At 40.1% G+C, this 15,239-nt stretch overlaps 1 protein-coding gene across 1 annotated transcript in view; it reads right to left on the bottom strand.

The window, feature by feature from the left end:
• Window positions 1-15,239, bottom strand: part of LAMC1 (laminin subunit gamma 1) — a 140,048-nt gene that overhangs the window by 5,180 nt on the left and 119,629 nt on the right. The window contains exons 17-26 of the mRNA XM_047076880.1: window positions 14,563-14,741; window positions 13,352-13,508; window positions 9,049-9,254; window positions 8,290-8,369; window positions 6,583-6,720; window positions 5,689-5,833; window positions 3,799-3,948; window positions 3,432-3,546; window positions 2,004-2,203; window positions 737-895 (exon numbers count right to left, since the gene is read on the bottom strand). Coding sequence (XP_046932836.1) covers window positions 737-895; window positions 2,004-2,203; window positions 3,432-3,546; window positions 3,799-3,948; window positions 5,689-5,833; window positions 6,583-6,720; window positions 8,290-8,369; window positions 9,049-9,254; window positions 13,352-13,508; window positions 14,563-14,741 — 1,529 coding nt within the window. The remainder of the gene's footprint in view (window positions 1-736; window positions 896-2,003; window positions 2,204-3,431; window positions 3,547-3,798; window positions 3,949-5,688; window positions 5,834-6,582; window positions 6,721-8,289; window positions 8,370-9,048; window positions 9,255-13,351; window positions 13,509-14,562; window positions 14,742-15,239) is intronic.

Raw genomic sequence — 15,239 nt, 5'->3', positions numbered from 1 at the left:
ACCCAGACTAGAAAGTCTGGTTTTCAAAAGTGGAAGAAAGGTCCCTTGCTTGCACTGAAAGTGCACAATTAAACACGTTCATGTGTATCATTCTTATGATTGTAATTCGACTGAACTGAAAAGTTCTTTCTATTGTGACTCCATCAAAGTCTTTTGAAAGCAACATATAGCATAAAATAGAAAAACGGACTCTCGTTCTTCATTAGGCCATGCATTCAATGAGTTAATTTTGTTACCAACAACATCACAAAAGGTAAAAATAAATAAATAAATAAATTAATTAATTAAACTGGAAGTAAGTTTGGTATGTTTTGTCATCTTTAAAAATGAAACATGAGAAACTGGTCTTTGCCCCTAGAAAGCAAGTTGCTGGGGTAACAAGAGTAGGAAGGACATCAACTTTTCGTTGTACTCCTTTTGATTTTATACCATCAATGAAGCATCCCTCCAAAAATATAAATATGTACTTTTTAATGTCCTAAAGCTTCAAATGTGTAAAAGAATGTTTTGCTTTTAGTTGAGAGAAGCTTGGGGACAGGACAATTGTGCAACAACCTGGCAGGGGGTCCAAATTCTTTGTCTTCTATGTCAGCTACTAGGCCAATTCATGGCCCCAAAACGCAATGAGAAACAAAAGTCAATACGAAAGAGACATTTCTTAACAAGATGGGGATCTTATTTATTGATCACCCTTCACTTCCTTCCAGAAGCAAATAGGCCAAAACAAACTGCTTACCATCCCTGCCATCATCATATCCTGGTCAGCATCATCTTGTTTTCTCTTCAGCTCCTTTTCTGCTTCCTGTAGTTGTTTCAACATATCGTTCACCTCGTTATCCAGGTCTGTAACTTCTGCAAATGTCTTTTCAGCTTCTGCCTTGGTGCTGGTAGCATTCTAGGCATAAAATAAATAACTACTAATGAAAAAAAAAAGCTTTCCTTTTTCTAAAGTATGCTCCCACACCTTTTATAATCTGTAAAATGGATCAAAAATACAATCCAGAAAGAACGGAGCAGTAAATTATACCATATGTTGAGTTACGCTATCATTTATTTGGGTTCCAAATAACAGGAATGAAAGAAAAGCTAGCCTTACCACCTAACATAATAGCATTTTACAATTTATAAAATACTTCTGTTTGCACCCTCTCATTTATCCTTAATACTTCCTGTTCTGTTATTTCCATTGTTAGTTGAGGTCGCATGGCTAGCAAATGATAAAACATTTACATGGTGTACATTCTCCTCCACATCACATGGATTAGACACTTTCACATTATGCATTTTTAATGCAAATGTAGCCTTGTTCTACTTGGCAATTCATCACAATGTACAAAAAGACCATGATCCCGAAATAGGAATATTTTATAAAATGTAATTAATCCCCAAACCAACTATTCTAAGCAAACTAAAAAAACATACATGATTCTCAAACACAGATTTTAGAATCTGTTCCAGTCTCTCTTTTAAATAAAACAAACAGATTAACCATTAAGTAGGAAAGAGGCAGCTTAAAGAGATTATTCTTTACAATGAGTAGAAGGAATCCTGGCAGTGGAAGCTAATAGGAGGGGCTCAGATACAACATCCGTCTGGAAGAGGGGCCTCAGAGTTGGATGGACTTGGCACTCTACATAAAGCTGAAAAAAATTTCAGCTGTCCATGTCAAAGAACTGTGTTTGAGAAGAGTCTGACGTTTGTGTGGAAGGGGCTCTGTGGGTCCAGGAGCCATCCCCCACTCACAATACAGACCCTGCCACTGAGACAACAGAAGAAATGTTAAAGGGCTCTTTCGATGATTTCAATGATTCTGACTCTCCCTCTTCAGTCAATGTATGTACCTATTCTACTGCCTAGTAAAAAATGAATAAGGATAGTTTAAGGTGATTTTACTGAATTCGAGGAAGAAGCCTGCTAGGCTTCTAGGGGTCTGGACAGAACCTGGAAGATGACTAGAGAAGTACATGAGCAAAGAGCGTCTGGGAGAAGGGGGAAGCACGCACCCTTTGGACAGCACTGGCGATCCTCTCGGCCTCGTGGGCCTTGCTCTTGGCTTCGGTGGCATCCGCAGCGGCATTGCCCAGGGCCAGCTGTGCCTCCCTCGTCTTTTCATTGGCTTCAATTATGGTCTGGTTGATGGCAGGAATTCTCCTTAGAGCCTCCTCTGCAGCTGTCTTGTTATCGTTCACACGCCTGTCAAAATCTAAAATCAAGTTCAAGGAACACATTTGAACTGAACTCTCAACAAGCCAAAAGGGAACCTTTCAGGAAGCTGCAACTGGAATCTGTTTTATGAACAATGAAAGCCAGGAGAGAAAAATGAAAACCAGCATGGGCAGCCTTGAGAAGAACAGAGCACAAGGCTTCAGATTCTTGTGAATGAACGTGTTTCTGGAAAGTTTATTTTCATGCAAAGCACTGAGTATGCCATTACGACCACTGGAACCAATGTTAAAGGCTGTAGTTTATTTAGTGTTTCCTATGTCTTAGCTACGGAGTTAAGAGCTTTTTGGTGTGCCTGTGATGCAGGCACTGTGTCATTTTTGTACGTGAGAACTGAGGATTAAAGAGGTAGATAATTTCCCCCAAGGGTTCACAGAAATAAGAGGGGGATCAGGGATTCTAACTCAATCCCACTGACACCAGAGCCAATATACTCCACCATTATCTTGGTTTTTTGTTTATTTTTTTTTAATGTTTGTTTATTTTTGACAGAGAGTGAGCATGCATGCAATCAGGGGACGCACAGGGAGAGAGGGAGTCACAGAATCTGAAGCAGGCTCCAGGCCCTGAGCTGTCAGCACAGAGCCCAATGCGGGGCTCAAACTCACAAAGCATGAGATCATGACCTGAGCCGAAGTCAGATCCTTAACCACCTGAGCCACCAGGCGCCCTCAACCATTATCTGGTAAAGCTTCCATATTTATAGAACCTATGGGCTAGGTTATCAGAGGCAAGTCCAGCACTATACTGTGAACTGAGCACACGTGTTTTTTATCTTGGGTGAGGAAAGAAGATAAAAACACTGAGATGCACTTGGCAGAGAAAATTAAAAATCATCTCTATTTACCAACATGAGCCAGCTAAATAGGCATATCTTGATAACATGAATTATTCTAACATCAGAAAATTTCCTTTTTTTTTTCTCCCCCACACTGGGGTATAAAGGAGTAAAATGACATGAGCTCTGAGATTTTTCTTTGAAATACTTCAGCATAAAAAAACTAGGGTGGATGCTGGGGGATGAGGTAGGTACAGTTAAAATCATAACTGTTGAATCTAGATGAAGGATTTATGGGGTTTATTATACTATTATCTTTCATATTGTAGATGTTCCAAGAATCTCATGGTAAAAAAAAACAAAAACAAAACGGAAATCACCCTAGTGAAGAAAGCATAGACATTTACCCAATTATGTGACCTGCTCCTACCTCTCAGGTTGCTGAGGATGTCGTTGGCTTCTTGTAAGGTATTTCGTCCCTTTTTAGCAGCTTCTTCGGCAACAGCCTTGGCGGCATCTGCTCGGGCTAGGAGCTGGTCAGCAGTCTACAAACACATGGCAGATCAGGGGACAAACCCTCCAAGGTAAAGCCCTTTTTTCTCCTAATGACCACTCCAAGCTACCACCCCGACACCTGCCCGCCTACAGCAGCTAGCCCTGGGTGCCCCACAGACTTTCCTCCGAACACCCTCGGGCTCGCTGCCCTGGGCCCTGAGGTAACATCGCAGACACAGCTTCTGCGTGCACGGTTTCAAATTTTGCCTCAAGACAGGAAGCAACCTGCAAATCAAACCAACCTGCTGTTCGATCTTTCCCTTCTCCAGAAGCTTCTTGACTTCCAGTTCCTTCCCTCTCATGTCCTCTCTGAGGTCCTCATAATCTTTTAACTTCTGGTCAATCAGATGGTCCAGATCCTCAGCTTCCTTCTTTATTTTATTTGCCTCATTCTGTGAAAAGCAAGTAAGATTGTGACATTTTAGACAAAACAATGAAACTGATGAAAAGCTAGCCTTAGTAACTCTGTAACACTTAAGACTCAATAGATATTTAAAAAAAATTTTTTTTAATGTTTATTTTTGAAAGCGTGAGAGCACAAGCAGGGGTGGGGCGGAGAGATATGGGGGTGGGGTGGGGTGGGGGGAATGCAGAATCTGAAGCAGGCTCTAGGCTCTGAGCTGTCAGCACAGAGCCCGATGCGGGGCTCAAACTCACAAACCGTGAGATCATGACCTGAGCCGGAGTCAGATGCTCAACCGACTGAGCCACCCAGGCGCCCCCAATTTTTTTTTTTCATGTTTATTTATTTTTGAGACACACACACACACAGAATCCTCAGCAGGCTCCAGGCTCTGAGCACAGAGCCCGATGTGGGGCTCGAACCCACGAACCGTGAGATCATGACCTGAGTCGAAGTTGGACCCTCAACCGACTGAGCCACCCAGGCACCTTTAAAATTTTTTTAATGTTTATTTATTTTTGAGAGAGACAGAGTGTGAGCAGGGGAGGGGCAGAGAGACTCAACAGATATTTTTAAAAGAGCAGCACAGGTCAAGATTTTTTGGACCTTTTTTCCAAAAACAGAGGTATACTTTAGACACAGTGAAAGGCACAACACTTACTGCAATGAGCTTTGACAAATATATTTCCCTGTGTAACCAACTACCCAGTCAAGATATAGAATATTTCCACACTAGGAAACTCCCTTGTATCTCTTTCCAGTTAATTTCCATACCTCCCTTTTCAACAATGCAGCTGCCACTGGTCTGGTTTTTATCATAGATTAGTTTTGCCTATTCTCAAATTTCAAATATGTGAGATCATACAGTATATACATGTCTGAAGAGACCTAGCTAAACCTTTATGGTAAAAAATCAACAACACCTCAGATGTAAGAAGTGATACTTAATAAATTTCAAGTGTATATAACATAGATATATATAATTTATACAGAACCTGGGAACAGGATTCATGACTGGAGTACAGATGCAATAAAATACTACCAATCCCCAAATATTTCACCTGCCCAACAGCATCCTGGTAAGAGTTCTTTCATTTAAACCATTTTCTTCAATTTCTCTCTTGTTCTCAAGCAGACAGTACCTGGGAGTAACACTCCTGGTGTACTGGCTCTAATAAATACAAATATATAATAAGTTGGATTTATATTAAAGATTTAGGAGTGATTAATATCACTAAAGAGTCTTTGATGTTTAATCTTTATAATCACAGGTTTTTTTGTTTTTGTTTGTTTTTTAGAGACCGTGAGCAAGCAAGAGTGCGAGCAGAGGAGAGCGGCGGTGGGGGGGTGCGGAATCTTAAGCAGGCTCTATGCTTTGCACAGAGCCCGACAGAGGGCTCCATCCCACGACCCTGAGATCATGACCTGAGCTGCAACCAAGAGTCAGAATCTCAGCTGACTGAGCCACCCAGGCGCCTCAATCACGGGATTCTTTATCTCGGTAAGTTCTGTTAACATATCTAAAACAGAACCCGATATTGCCACTGAGTTAGTTGGAGGACGGAGGAGGAAGGTACCCATGAAAATCACAGAGCAGTCAGAATAGCCTTCACCCAGACTGTGAGGGGTGCGTGCGGTGTGCATGTGTCTGGGAGGCAAGGGTGCGTGCTGTGGAGGGTGATGGCGGTGACAACCAAATCCCTGTGCATACAGGTTGTCCACCCCGTACCTCCAGTGCTTCTGAGTCCACAGGCGTCAGCTGGGCAACGCTGGCATAGATCTCCACCGCTTTATCTCCAGCCCTTTTGGCCTCTTCATGCACTCGGGCGGCTTGCTTCTCCAGATCCTGTGAGATGTTCTTTGCTTGTTCATACCTAAGGAACAAAAGATGTGACTGAGTGAAAAACTGAGTTGCTTCTGGCATCTTAATGTTAACTGCATTCATTCCAGTTCAAATCACTGCAATAGAATTTCTACAACTTTAAAGAAAATGCTGTTTTATTTTTAAGTTCATTTATTTATTTTGAGTGTGTGTGTGTGTGTGTGTGTGTGTGTGTGTGTGTGTAGGGAAGGGGCAGAGAGAGAGGGAGAGAGAATCCCAAGCAGGTTCTGCCCTCTCAGTGCACTCTCACAAACTCTGAGATCATGACCTGAGCTGAAATCAAGAGTCGGATGCTTAACTGACTGAGCCACCCAGGCGCCACAAGCAAATGCTATTATTTAAAACCAACATAGCTTAAATTTATATTTCATCTCATCACTTCTATTTATACCATATGGTTTACCACATAGTTTCTTATTTCGGATACCTTTTAAACATTTGTAGCTCAAGTGTATTTTCTCTACTTTATGATATTTCCTCTTTCTTTTTTCACTTTTGCAGAATTTTAAGTAACATGGCTAGTCTTGTTACCTTTCTCTGTAGTTACAGGAATTAGATCAAATAAAATCTCTGTAGCTCTATATCCCCGCTCTAATTATTGCACCATTTCAAAAGCATGATTAACAAAAGGAATCTTACTGCCTGAATGCATGCCCGAATGCATCAGCATTTCATTTTTCATGGAAATGGTGCTGCTTGCAACAACTGAAGGGCCAGAAGCCACTTTTAAATGACACTCACTTTCTATTAAGCTCCTCAATCTCCAGTGTTGTTTGATTCTCTCCTGCCAGTGTTCTCAGAAGCAGATCATATGCCTCGGTTGATGTCTCATTAGCTGTCTTTGCGACTCTTACAATATCATCAGCTTCTTGTTTATGGCTGGATAACATAAAAGAAAAAAGGAACCATGAAACAGAACTATTTAATCGAGAAAGAAGCAGAATTTAGGTAACGCTTACCTTACTATATATACAAATGCCAACGTGGGCAGAGCTCTATAAATACTGGAAAAATCTTATAAATTTGGAATTTTGCAATCATTTCAATGGGGCTAAGTTTACAATAACATTCAACAATCTGAGAAAATGGCATTTTCCCAGAGGTTATTTTCCAAGCAATATTTTCCTATAAAGTTTATAGAGGCAAATGTTTATAGTTCTTCAAAAAATGACTTCTAAGTATAATTATTTAAGAATAATTTATCTATAAAACCATATATCCTAGCAAGGACTCATTCATCTAGTCATAAGCACAAACCTCAGATCTAATGTTTAATCCTTACTCTGGTTCAGTTACTACATAGTCCTGAAACAGCTTCGACTATTCAGATTTTGCACAGGCAACGTAATCACTGACCAGGAAAAGCCACCCAACACTCAATGGAAAGAAACATGTCACCAGGGAATCCAGCCAAATAATGCGAATTTTAGCTGGGTAAGTCATTAAGATTTTGTCAGCTCTAAAATTTCTATTACAGTGTCATACTGCCATATGTGGTCATTCTTTTTTTTGGTATGATAAGCTTTCTTTCAAAATTCCTGTATGAAATACACCAAATTATTTTATCTTCAAGACCTAATTATCTTAGGAGTTTTCCATATGTTTTCAGCTGTCATCTTTTAATCACAAAATCTAGCTATGAAACCATGAATGTTCCATGAACTAAATTACGCAGCTCACACATTTACATTTACAAAGAATAGAAAGAGCACATGTTAAAGCAAGAAGCTGAAGTAATCGCTTTGAACAATGAGGTTAAAATTCTAACGCTGGGCTTACTTAAGCACCATGAGGTCTGCGAGCTGGTGTGCAATGCATTCAACATTTATTGAGCACTTACTGTATCCTAGACATTGTGTTAGGCACTGGAACTTCAGCAGTGAATAAGCCTACATTCTAGCAACTTGTTTAACAGCTTTTTTTTTTCAATTTAATACTCTCCTATGACTTACAGTTTTCCTACGAAACTACCTTACACTTAATAATTTAAAAAAAAAAAACCTTAAAAAAAATCAGGAATGAAATAGTCTGTTTTCTTGGGCTGATTTTCAAATGTACTATGTGTTAGTAAATGTTGTCTCTTAAAATATGAGAGTTAAGCATTTTTGTTAAAAATTAACCTTAAAAATTAAAAAAAACAATTAAATTCAACTGAGCTTCTTATCAACTTAAAGGTTCTGAAATTAAACATCTAAAAATTTTATGGTTTTCTTTGAGAAGTGCAAATACAATTTCCCTCCAAAGCATCATATTCAAATATTCAAAGTAAATATTCTAATTTCAAAGGAAAGGAAAGAGTACACATAGCCGATGACATTTCAGAAAAGAGAGCAAACTTTGCCAAAGTGGGATATGTGAAAAGTGTGTGTGGGTAAAGGAGGGACAATAAGTACACACTGTAAGGAAAGTTCTAGCTTAACCATGAAAACACAGGGATCTGGAGGTTACCGTTCAGCAAGCTTTCGTGCCTCTTCTGCCAAAAGAGTCATGTTGTTTGGGTCCCCGGTGGACTCTGGTTGAGTGATTGACTGAAAAGGAAATAAATAAAGCACTAATCTCGAAGGACTGAATTATTTAAATTTAATAAAGCAAGTGTCAAAACCAAATTTGTATCAGTATTATTTAGCAGAAAGAATGTCTCATTAATTAAAAGATCTTTACTTATTATTAGCCTCCTTGGCTACAGATTACTATTTGTTTTCATCAAAGGATAAGGGAAGTCTGGGGCGCCTGGGTGGCGCAATCGGTTAAGCGTCCGACTTCAGCCAGGTCACGATCTCGCGGTCCGTGAGTTCGAGCCCCGCGTCGGGCTCTGGGCTGATGGCTCAGAGCCTGGAGCCTGTTTCCGATTCTATGTCTCCCTCTCTCTCTGCCCCTCCCCCATTCATGCTCTGTCTCTCTCTGTCCCAAAAATAAATAAACGTTGAAAAAAAAAAAAGTTAAAAAAAAAAAAAAAAAGGATAAGGGAAGTCTAAATTGCCTAGTGCTATAGAAGGAACAAAGCTAGAGAAATGACCCAGATGTCCTTTGGTTTTTATCCAGTTCGTGATAACTATTTAATGACAACTATGAGCAATGTGGCTTTCTTGGTCCATGACAAAAAGACATAAGTCAATTTAACTGAAGCATTCAATGGACAGTAACAGACTTGCTACAAATTACCAGGGGACTCCTACAACCCAACCTCAGACCTTCCCAGTCACTCACCACATTGGCAACAGCAATCTTTGCTTTCTCAAGTTCTCGGGACGCAATTTCAATCAACTGCTCAGTGCTTTCTACCCTGGCACGTGCTTGCTCAGCCAAGTTTCCAGTCTCTTCAATGGTATTCCGGATATTCTGTAAACGGCTAATTTGGCTGGATAAGGTATTATTCAATCTCTGGAGGCGATCTATCAAATTCTGGTCTATATCTGCAATGGCAGTGCAGAAGAAAGTCCATAAATTATCTGAAGCAGGGGACATATCTTACATGAAAGCTGAGGCAAAACCTTATTCTTCCAAACACAGATCTTTCCGATAAGCTTTTCCTAAGCCCATCGGCAGGACTGGTCAGTCTTTACTGTGTGCCCAGTTGTACCTCCACTGTTGCATTTACAACACTGTCTACAACTGTGTGTCTGTCGGTTCCACTTGACTGTGAGCTTCTTTCTTACTCATGCCCAGTCTTACACAGTGATTAGCAAAAAGGAGACACCCAAGAAATGTCTGACAAAGGAAAGTTTGATATTCCAGCACATGCCAGATTTAATCATAAAAATATTAAAAGCACTACCAGCTCTGAGTGCTAGACATTTTTCTAAACTAGGAAAAAACCAGGTTCAAAACAGATGTTGAAGTGTGGCCGATTAAATTCATTTTGTATTTTAGGGGTGCCCAGGTAGCTCAGTTGGTTACGCATCCAACTCTTGATTTCGGCTCAAGTTATGATTTCATGGTTTGTGAATTGAAGCCCCATGTCGGGCTCTATGCTGACCGTGAAGAGCCTGCTTTGGACCTTATCTCTCTGCCTCTACCCCAACTCGCTTTTTCTCAAAATAAATAAACATTAAAAAAATTAAAAAATAGGTTCATTTTGTATTTTAAACTAAATGCAGACTTGCTGCCACCTCCCACCCCCTGGAATACCCGTGTCATTTCTTTCATACTGATTTCTGCTTTTGAAGAGTTCTTCAAATTGTTTTTTAATTGTGCCCATTCAGCCTAAATCTCATACCTATGTCCTAATAAAAGATAAATATAAGCCCATGCAAATATGATTGGCACTGTCAAAACTCGCACGTGTCCTAAGATTATATTAATACACATTATGTTAACACACATATTAGTATACATAAGTCCTACGCAAAATTGACCAGTTCTTATTTCAACATGATGCTCAGAGTTGGCATCTAAATTTTCCAAGGAATGTGAAAAAGAGAAGAGGTCACGGTTAAGATCAATAAAGATGAATACAGGTTTGGAAAACAGCAACCACGTAGGCAGGGTCACCAAATACTCGTGCACAGTTGGTGTGGTGCAAAACTCTTGCCTAACTATAGACAGTGACCCTGCTTGAATGATCAACCACTTCTTTAATAATCTGAAGATTTTTAAGAAAACAACAAAAGACAAAGTGTCGAAATCGTAGAAAATCATTTAGACTTAGGAAGCACAAGCAGCCAATGAAGTTATAAAAGCCCCTTCCCTTTAGACATTCAGGAATGTAACAGATACCAATCTCTCTGGCCAGCTCAAGAGAAACAACAGTAACTGAAAAGGGAATAGATAATGCAACTGGTAGGATCACTTGAAATGCCTTCAAATTGCAAAACGTAGTTGCACCATATAATCTCCTTTTAAAGCTGCAGAATAAACACAAGTTTAAACTACAAATAAACACTCAGGGATGGTCTGAAAGGATAAATCATTGTGAAGATATTCTTATTCTCGGCTAGTTTGAACCCAAGTAAGAAAGGTCAGCCAGGAACTCCATGAAACCAAGCCTTAGTGGGAGCAGACTTTAACCCTAGCCCAGCTATGGTGCTACCCAAGCCCCGGGAAGCAGCAGCCCATTATGTTCCTGCCTTGCAAGTGGTTCAAGCGGAGGCATGACGGCCATGGCTTCTGTCAAAGCTTCTGTCCAATGGGATTGTCTGCTCTAATAGAGGAAAGGAGGCAGTCAAGGCCAGAGGAAGCTAGACCTAGCTGGGGCTGCACTAAGAGGCAATCAATGCTGGCTGACCCCCCTTTCTTGCCTCTTGACTGCTCCCATGTGCTCCTGGTGTTGGCACCCCAGCTCTCCAATGGACTGATCAACAGTTAATGATAACTCTGCATTCAATTCTTCAATGAGTATGGCAGTATTATTCAATGGGAATTTGTTGTTTCAAGAGAATACATTACAGGAAAAATGTGTGCCGAAAGGTTTTGCCAACAAATGAACATACTAAAAACGCAAAGAACAGGAATAAACACAACAGGAAACATTTAAGTTCTTCTTATTCTATGTTTAACACTTAAAATGTACCAACACCACAAAACACAACTAAAGTTAACATAAACTATTGACCTCTTTTTTTTTATTATTATTATTTTGAGAGAGAGTGAGAGAGAGAGAGAGAGAGAGAGTATGCAAGCATGAACAGAAGCAGGGCAGAGAGAGAGAGAGAGAGAGAGAGAGAGAGAATCCCAAGCAGGCTCCACACTGCCAGTACAGAGCCCAACACGGGGCCTGAACTCATAAACTGCAAGGTCTTGACCCGGGCTGAGACCAAGAGTTGGATGCTTAATGGACTGAGCCACCCAGGCGCCTCAACTTCTTATTTTTAAATTTCTAAAAATTTACCTTATAGAACAATTTCTGGACTCTCATATAAAAATTCAACAAACTGGCCCAAACCAGATGCATCCAAATTACTTCCTTCCTCATTAATTTTATAAAATCAAAATTATATACATTAGGGATATCTACAATAAGAAATAAGGACTATATTTAGTTTCTGTTGACCTGTACTCTGATAGGAAGATTCTCTAACTCCAAATGGGTAGATTCATAAACTCAATGAAGAGGTCAATCACTGTGGTTCCAAATGTACTAATGTTAATGCACATTTACTATGAGTATCTGTGAACACCTGTACCTCAACGATGGGATGCTCTAGACAAAAGTGACCTTAGCCAGATGGGGAACACTTTGATAGAAGGAGCAGTATCTTGTTCATGTTTTCATTAACTGGTGTTTAGCACAATGCCTGGTATACTATAGGCACTCAGTAAATGTAGAAAAGGATTTGTCCAAATTTAGAAAAAAAGCTTAATTCAGAGTAAGAAATAAAAATAAAACAAGGGTGCCTGGGTGGCTCAATCAGTTGAGCGTCCAACTGCAGCTCAGGTCATGATCTCGTGATTCTGGGTTCGAGCCCTGCATTGGGCTCTGTGCTGACAGCTCAGAGCCTGGAGACTGCTTTGGATTCTGTGTCCCCCCTCCCTCTGTCCCTCCCCAGCTTGTGCTCTGTCTCTCTCTCTCTCAAAAATTAACATTAAAAAAATTTTTAAAAACATTAAAGTGATTTTTTAAAAATGTTTTTATTTATTATTTTTGAGACAGAGAGAGACAGAGCATGAGCAGGGGAGGGGCACAGAGAGAGGAAGACACAGAGTCCGAAGCAGGCTCCAGGCTCTGAGCTGTCAGCACAGAGCCCGACGCGGGGCAAAAACTCACAGACTGTGAGATCATGACCTGAGCTGAAGTCAGATGCTTAACCCACTGAGCCACCCAGGTGCCCCTAAAGTGATTTTAAAAGTAAATATTTTAAAATAACTTTTTCTTACTTTCAAAGTTTTAAAAACTCAAGTTCCTTTAAAGTCAATAAAGTATTTTGAAATAGTTTTCTAAATCTTAAACTAACTCCTTCTCTGCTTATGATCAGATAAGCTGACATAATCAGCTTATCTCATCATAATATGGTACAGATAATGTACAGAGAAGTGACATAATTGCAAAGGACATTAAATACACCACAGTATAAAATGTACTTTACATGATGTTATTAGAACATTTGTTCACTTATTAAACAGAACAGTCAATACTTGAAGACTACACTTTTTCCTTATGAGGGTCCTAAGGAAATAAAGCAGTGCATAAAATAAACTGACTCACTAGAATAACAGAAAAAATCCAAGTTCAAATTTTCTACTTAAAATAATGTACACCCAAAATGCATACCTTTCATGATTTTTAAAAACTGTTTTAAAACACTTTGTAATAGAATAGATTTATAAAACACTTAGAATTTTAACATCTAATAGTTTCTGATGTGTTGGGAGAACTCTTTTCACTTGCTGTATCCAAAAACATTAAGTTGACAAGTTCTTGTATTTTCACAGATTGTTTGAAAAAATTCATATTCTACAAATAGTTTAAGAAATCGAGAATTTTGTAAAGCTGTACTAACCAACCTTGAACTAGGAGCCACGTCTAAAGATTGGGCCATCTGGCAGAAGTTACCCACTGTTTAAACATGTATACCTTTGACATCCTGGGCCTCTCGAAGGAGGTCCATAACTTCTCTCTCTGCTTCCTTTAGCCTGTCCTCAAAGGCTTGATCTGTCACCACCTCTTCCCCAGTTCCAAGGTTTGCTATGAGATTCTCTAATTCCTGGAGTTTCATTCGATGATCAGCAACCTGCACATGATGAAGAACATACAGAGAACCCAGCTGGACTTCCTGCAGGAATAATCATCAAGGGGCACTCTATACACACGCAAGTCTACATACTCCACCTATGTCCACTTTTGAACAGGTAACACAGGTGGTTTTTCTTTATTGTTCTGGCTTCCAGAGAGAAACTATCAGGTCTATTCCTTTGACATTAAACACTACATGTGGATGATTCTCCAGTTCTGACCTCTCTCTTAGGTTTTAGATTACTTTCCTGATTCCTCCACTTGGCTCTGATAGGTATCTCTCAATTCAACATCCAAAACTATACTCTTGATTTTCTTCTCTTAAATCTGCTCTCCCTGAGTCATCTCCATCTCAATAACCAATGCCTCCAGCTACCTTACGCAAAAAACCCAACATGCTTCCTTGATTCTTCTCTTTCCCTGTCCTTGCCCCCAAACACACATACTTATCCAGTTCAATCTAGGCTTCCCTTTCTACCCCACTCCTGACCATCATTCTTCACATAACAGTCAGCGTGTTCTTCTTAAAATATGAATTGGATTTCCTAGCTTAAAACCCTTCGGTACATTCTCCCTGGATCTGGAGTAAAATCTAAGGTTGACATGGTGCAACATGAGCTATGTCCACCAACCTCTCCCGTCTTCTCACAAACCAGCCCTCCTCGTTCAGGAGCCCCAGACAACCTCCACGTTTGAGGCCTGTGTATCCCATATTCCCTCTGCCTGGAACAGCCTCCCTGTCACTTCTCATTCAGCTTATTCCCTCTTATTCTTCAGACCTCACCTTAAATAAATTTCCTTAGAGAGGCCTTATAGAAAGTAGTTCCTCCAGTTACTGTCTATACCCTTTCTGGTGCTTATCTCAGTTAGTACTTTTTTTTCTTTAATTTTTATTATTTGTCTCCCAACTGGAACATAAGTCTTGGAGGACAGGGACCATGTCTATCTTGTTTACCATCTGTTCTCCAAAGCTAAGTGCACAGGAAGCACCCCTTCAATGTCTGCTGAGTGAGTGAATGAGTGAACGAGTGAATGCATGGTGGACAGCTTACCTTATCCTTCACCAGCCGGTAACATGCTGGACATTCCTGGCAGCCAGGCCGAGACCGATTGTAGAAATAGTTCTCTTCACACTGGTCACAGCGATTTCCCACAAAACCTTCTCTGCATTCACAGCGACCATCGTCTTTGCACTGGAGTGAAAGAGATCCCTCGGGATGACAGTCACACGCTGCAGAATAAAGGGAAAAGAGTACATGACAGGGAAAAGAAGGAAGAGTGAATTTTTCTTTTAACTCAGATTGATATCAATAAGGCATTATAAGTAGACATTTTTTTTTTTAATTTTTTTTTTCAACATTTATTTATTTTTGGGACAGAGAGAGACAGAGCATGAACGGTGGAGGGGCAGAGAGAGAGGGAGACACAGAATCGGAAACAAGCTCCAGGCTCTGAGCCATCAGCCCAGAGCCCAACGCGGGGCTCGAACTCACGGACCGCGAGATCGTGACCTGGCTGAAGTCGGACGCTTAACCGACTGCGCTACCCAGGCGCCCCTAAGTAGACATTTTTTTAAAACCAGGCCAAATTATGAGAATTTGAACAGTTAATTCTACTTAGCAGAGAAAACAGAAATTTTTAAAGCAAAAGTGAGTTTCAAAGTAAAATGTACATCCCTTGGAGGGGGCACATTTTACGTTACTTAATAATTATAGAAATTAGTCTACTG

Source organism: Lynx rufus, unplaced genomic scaffold (genome assembly GCF_022079265.1).
Source record: "Lynx rufus isolate CCGP_SWC_20201006 ecotype Redwood Valley unplaced genomic scaffold, mLynRuf1.p SCAF_15, whole genome shotgun sequence".
Taxonomy (NCBI): domain Eukaryota; kingdom Metazoa; phylum Chordata; class Mammalia; order Carnivora; family Felidae; genus Lynx; species Lynx rufus.
This window is presented reverse-complemented; position numbering and strand designations above follow the sequence as displayed.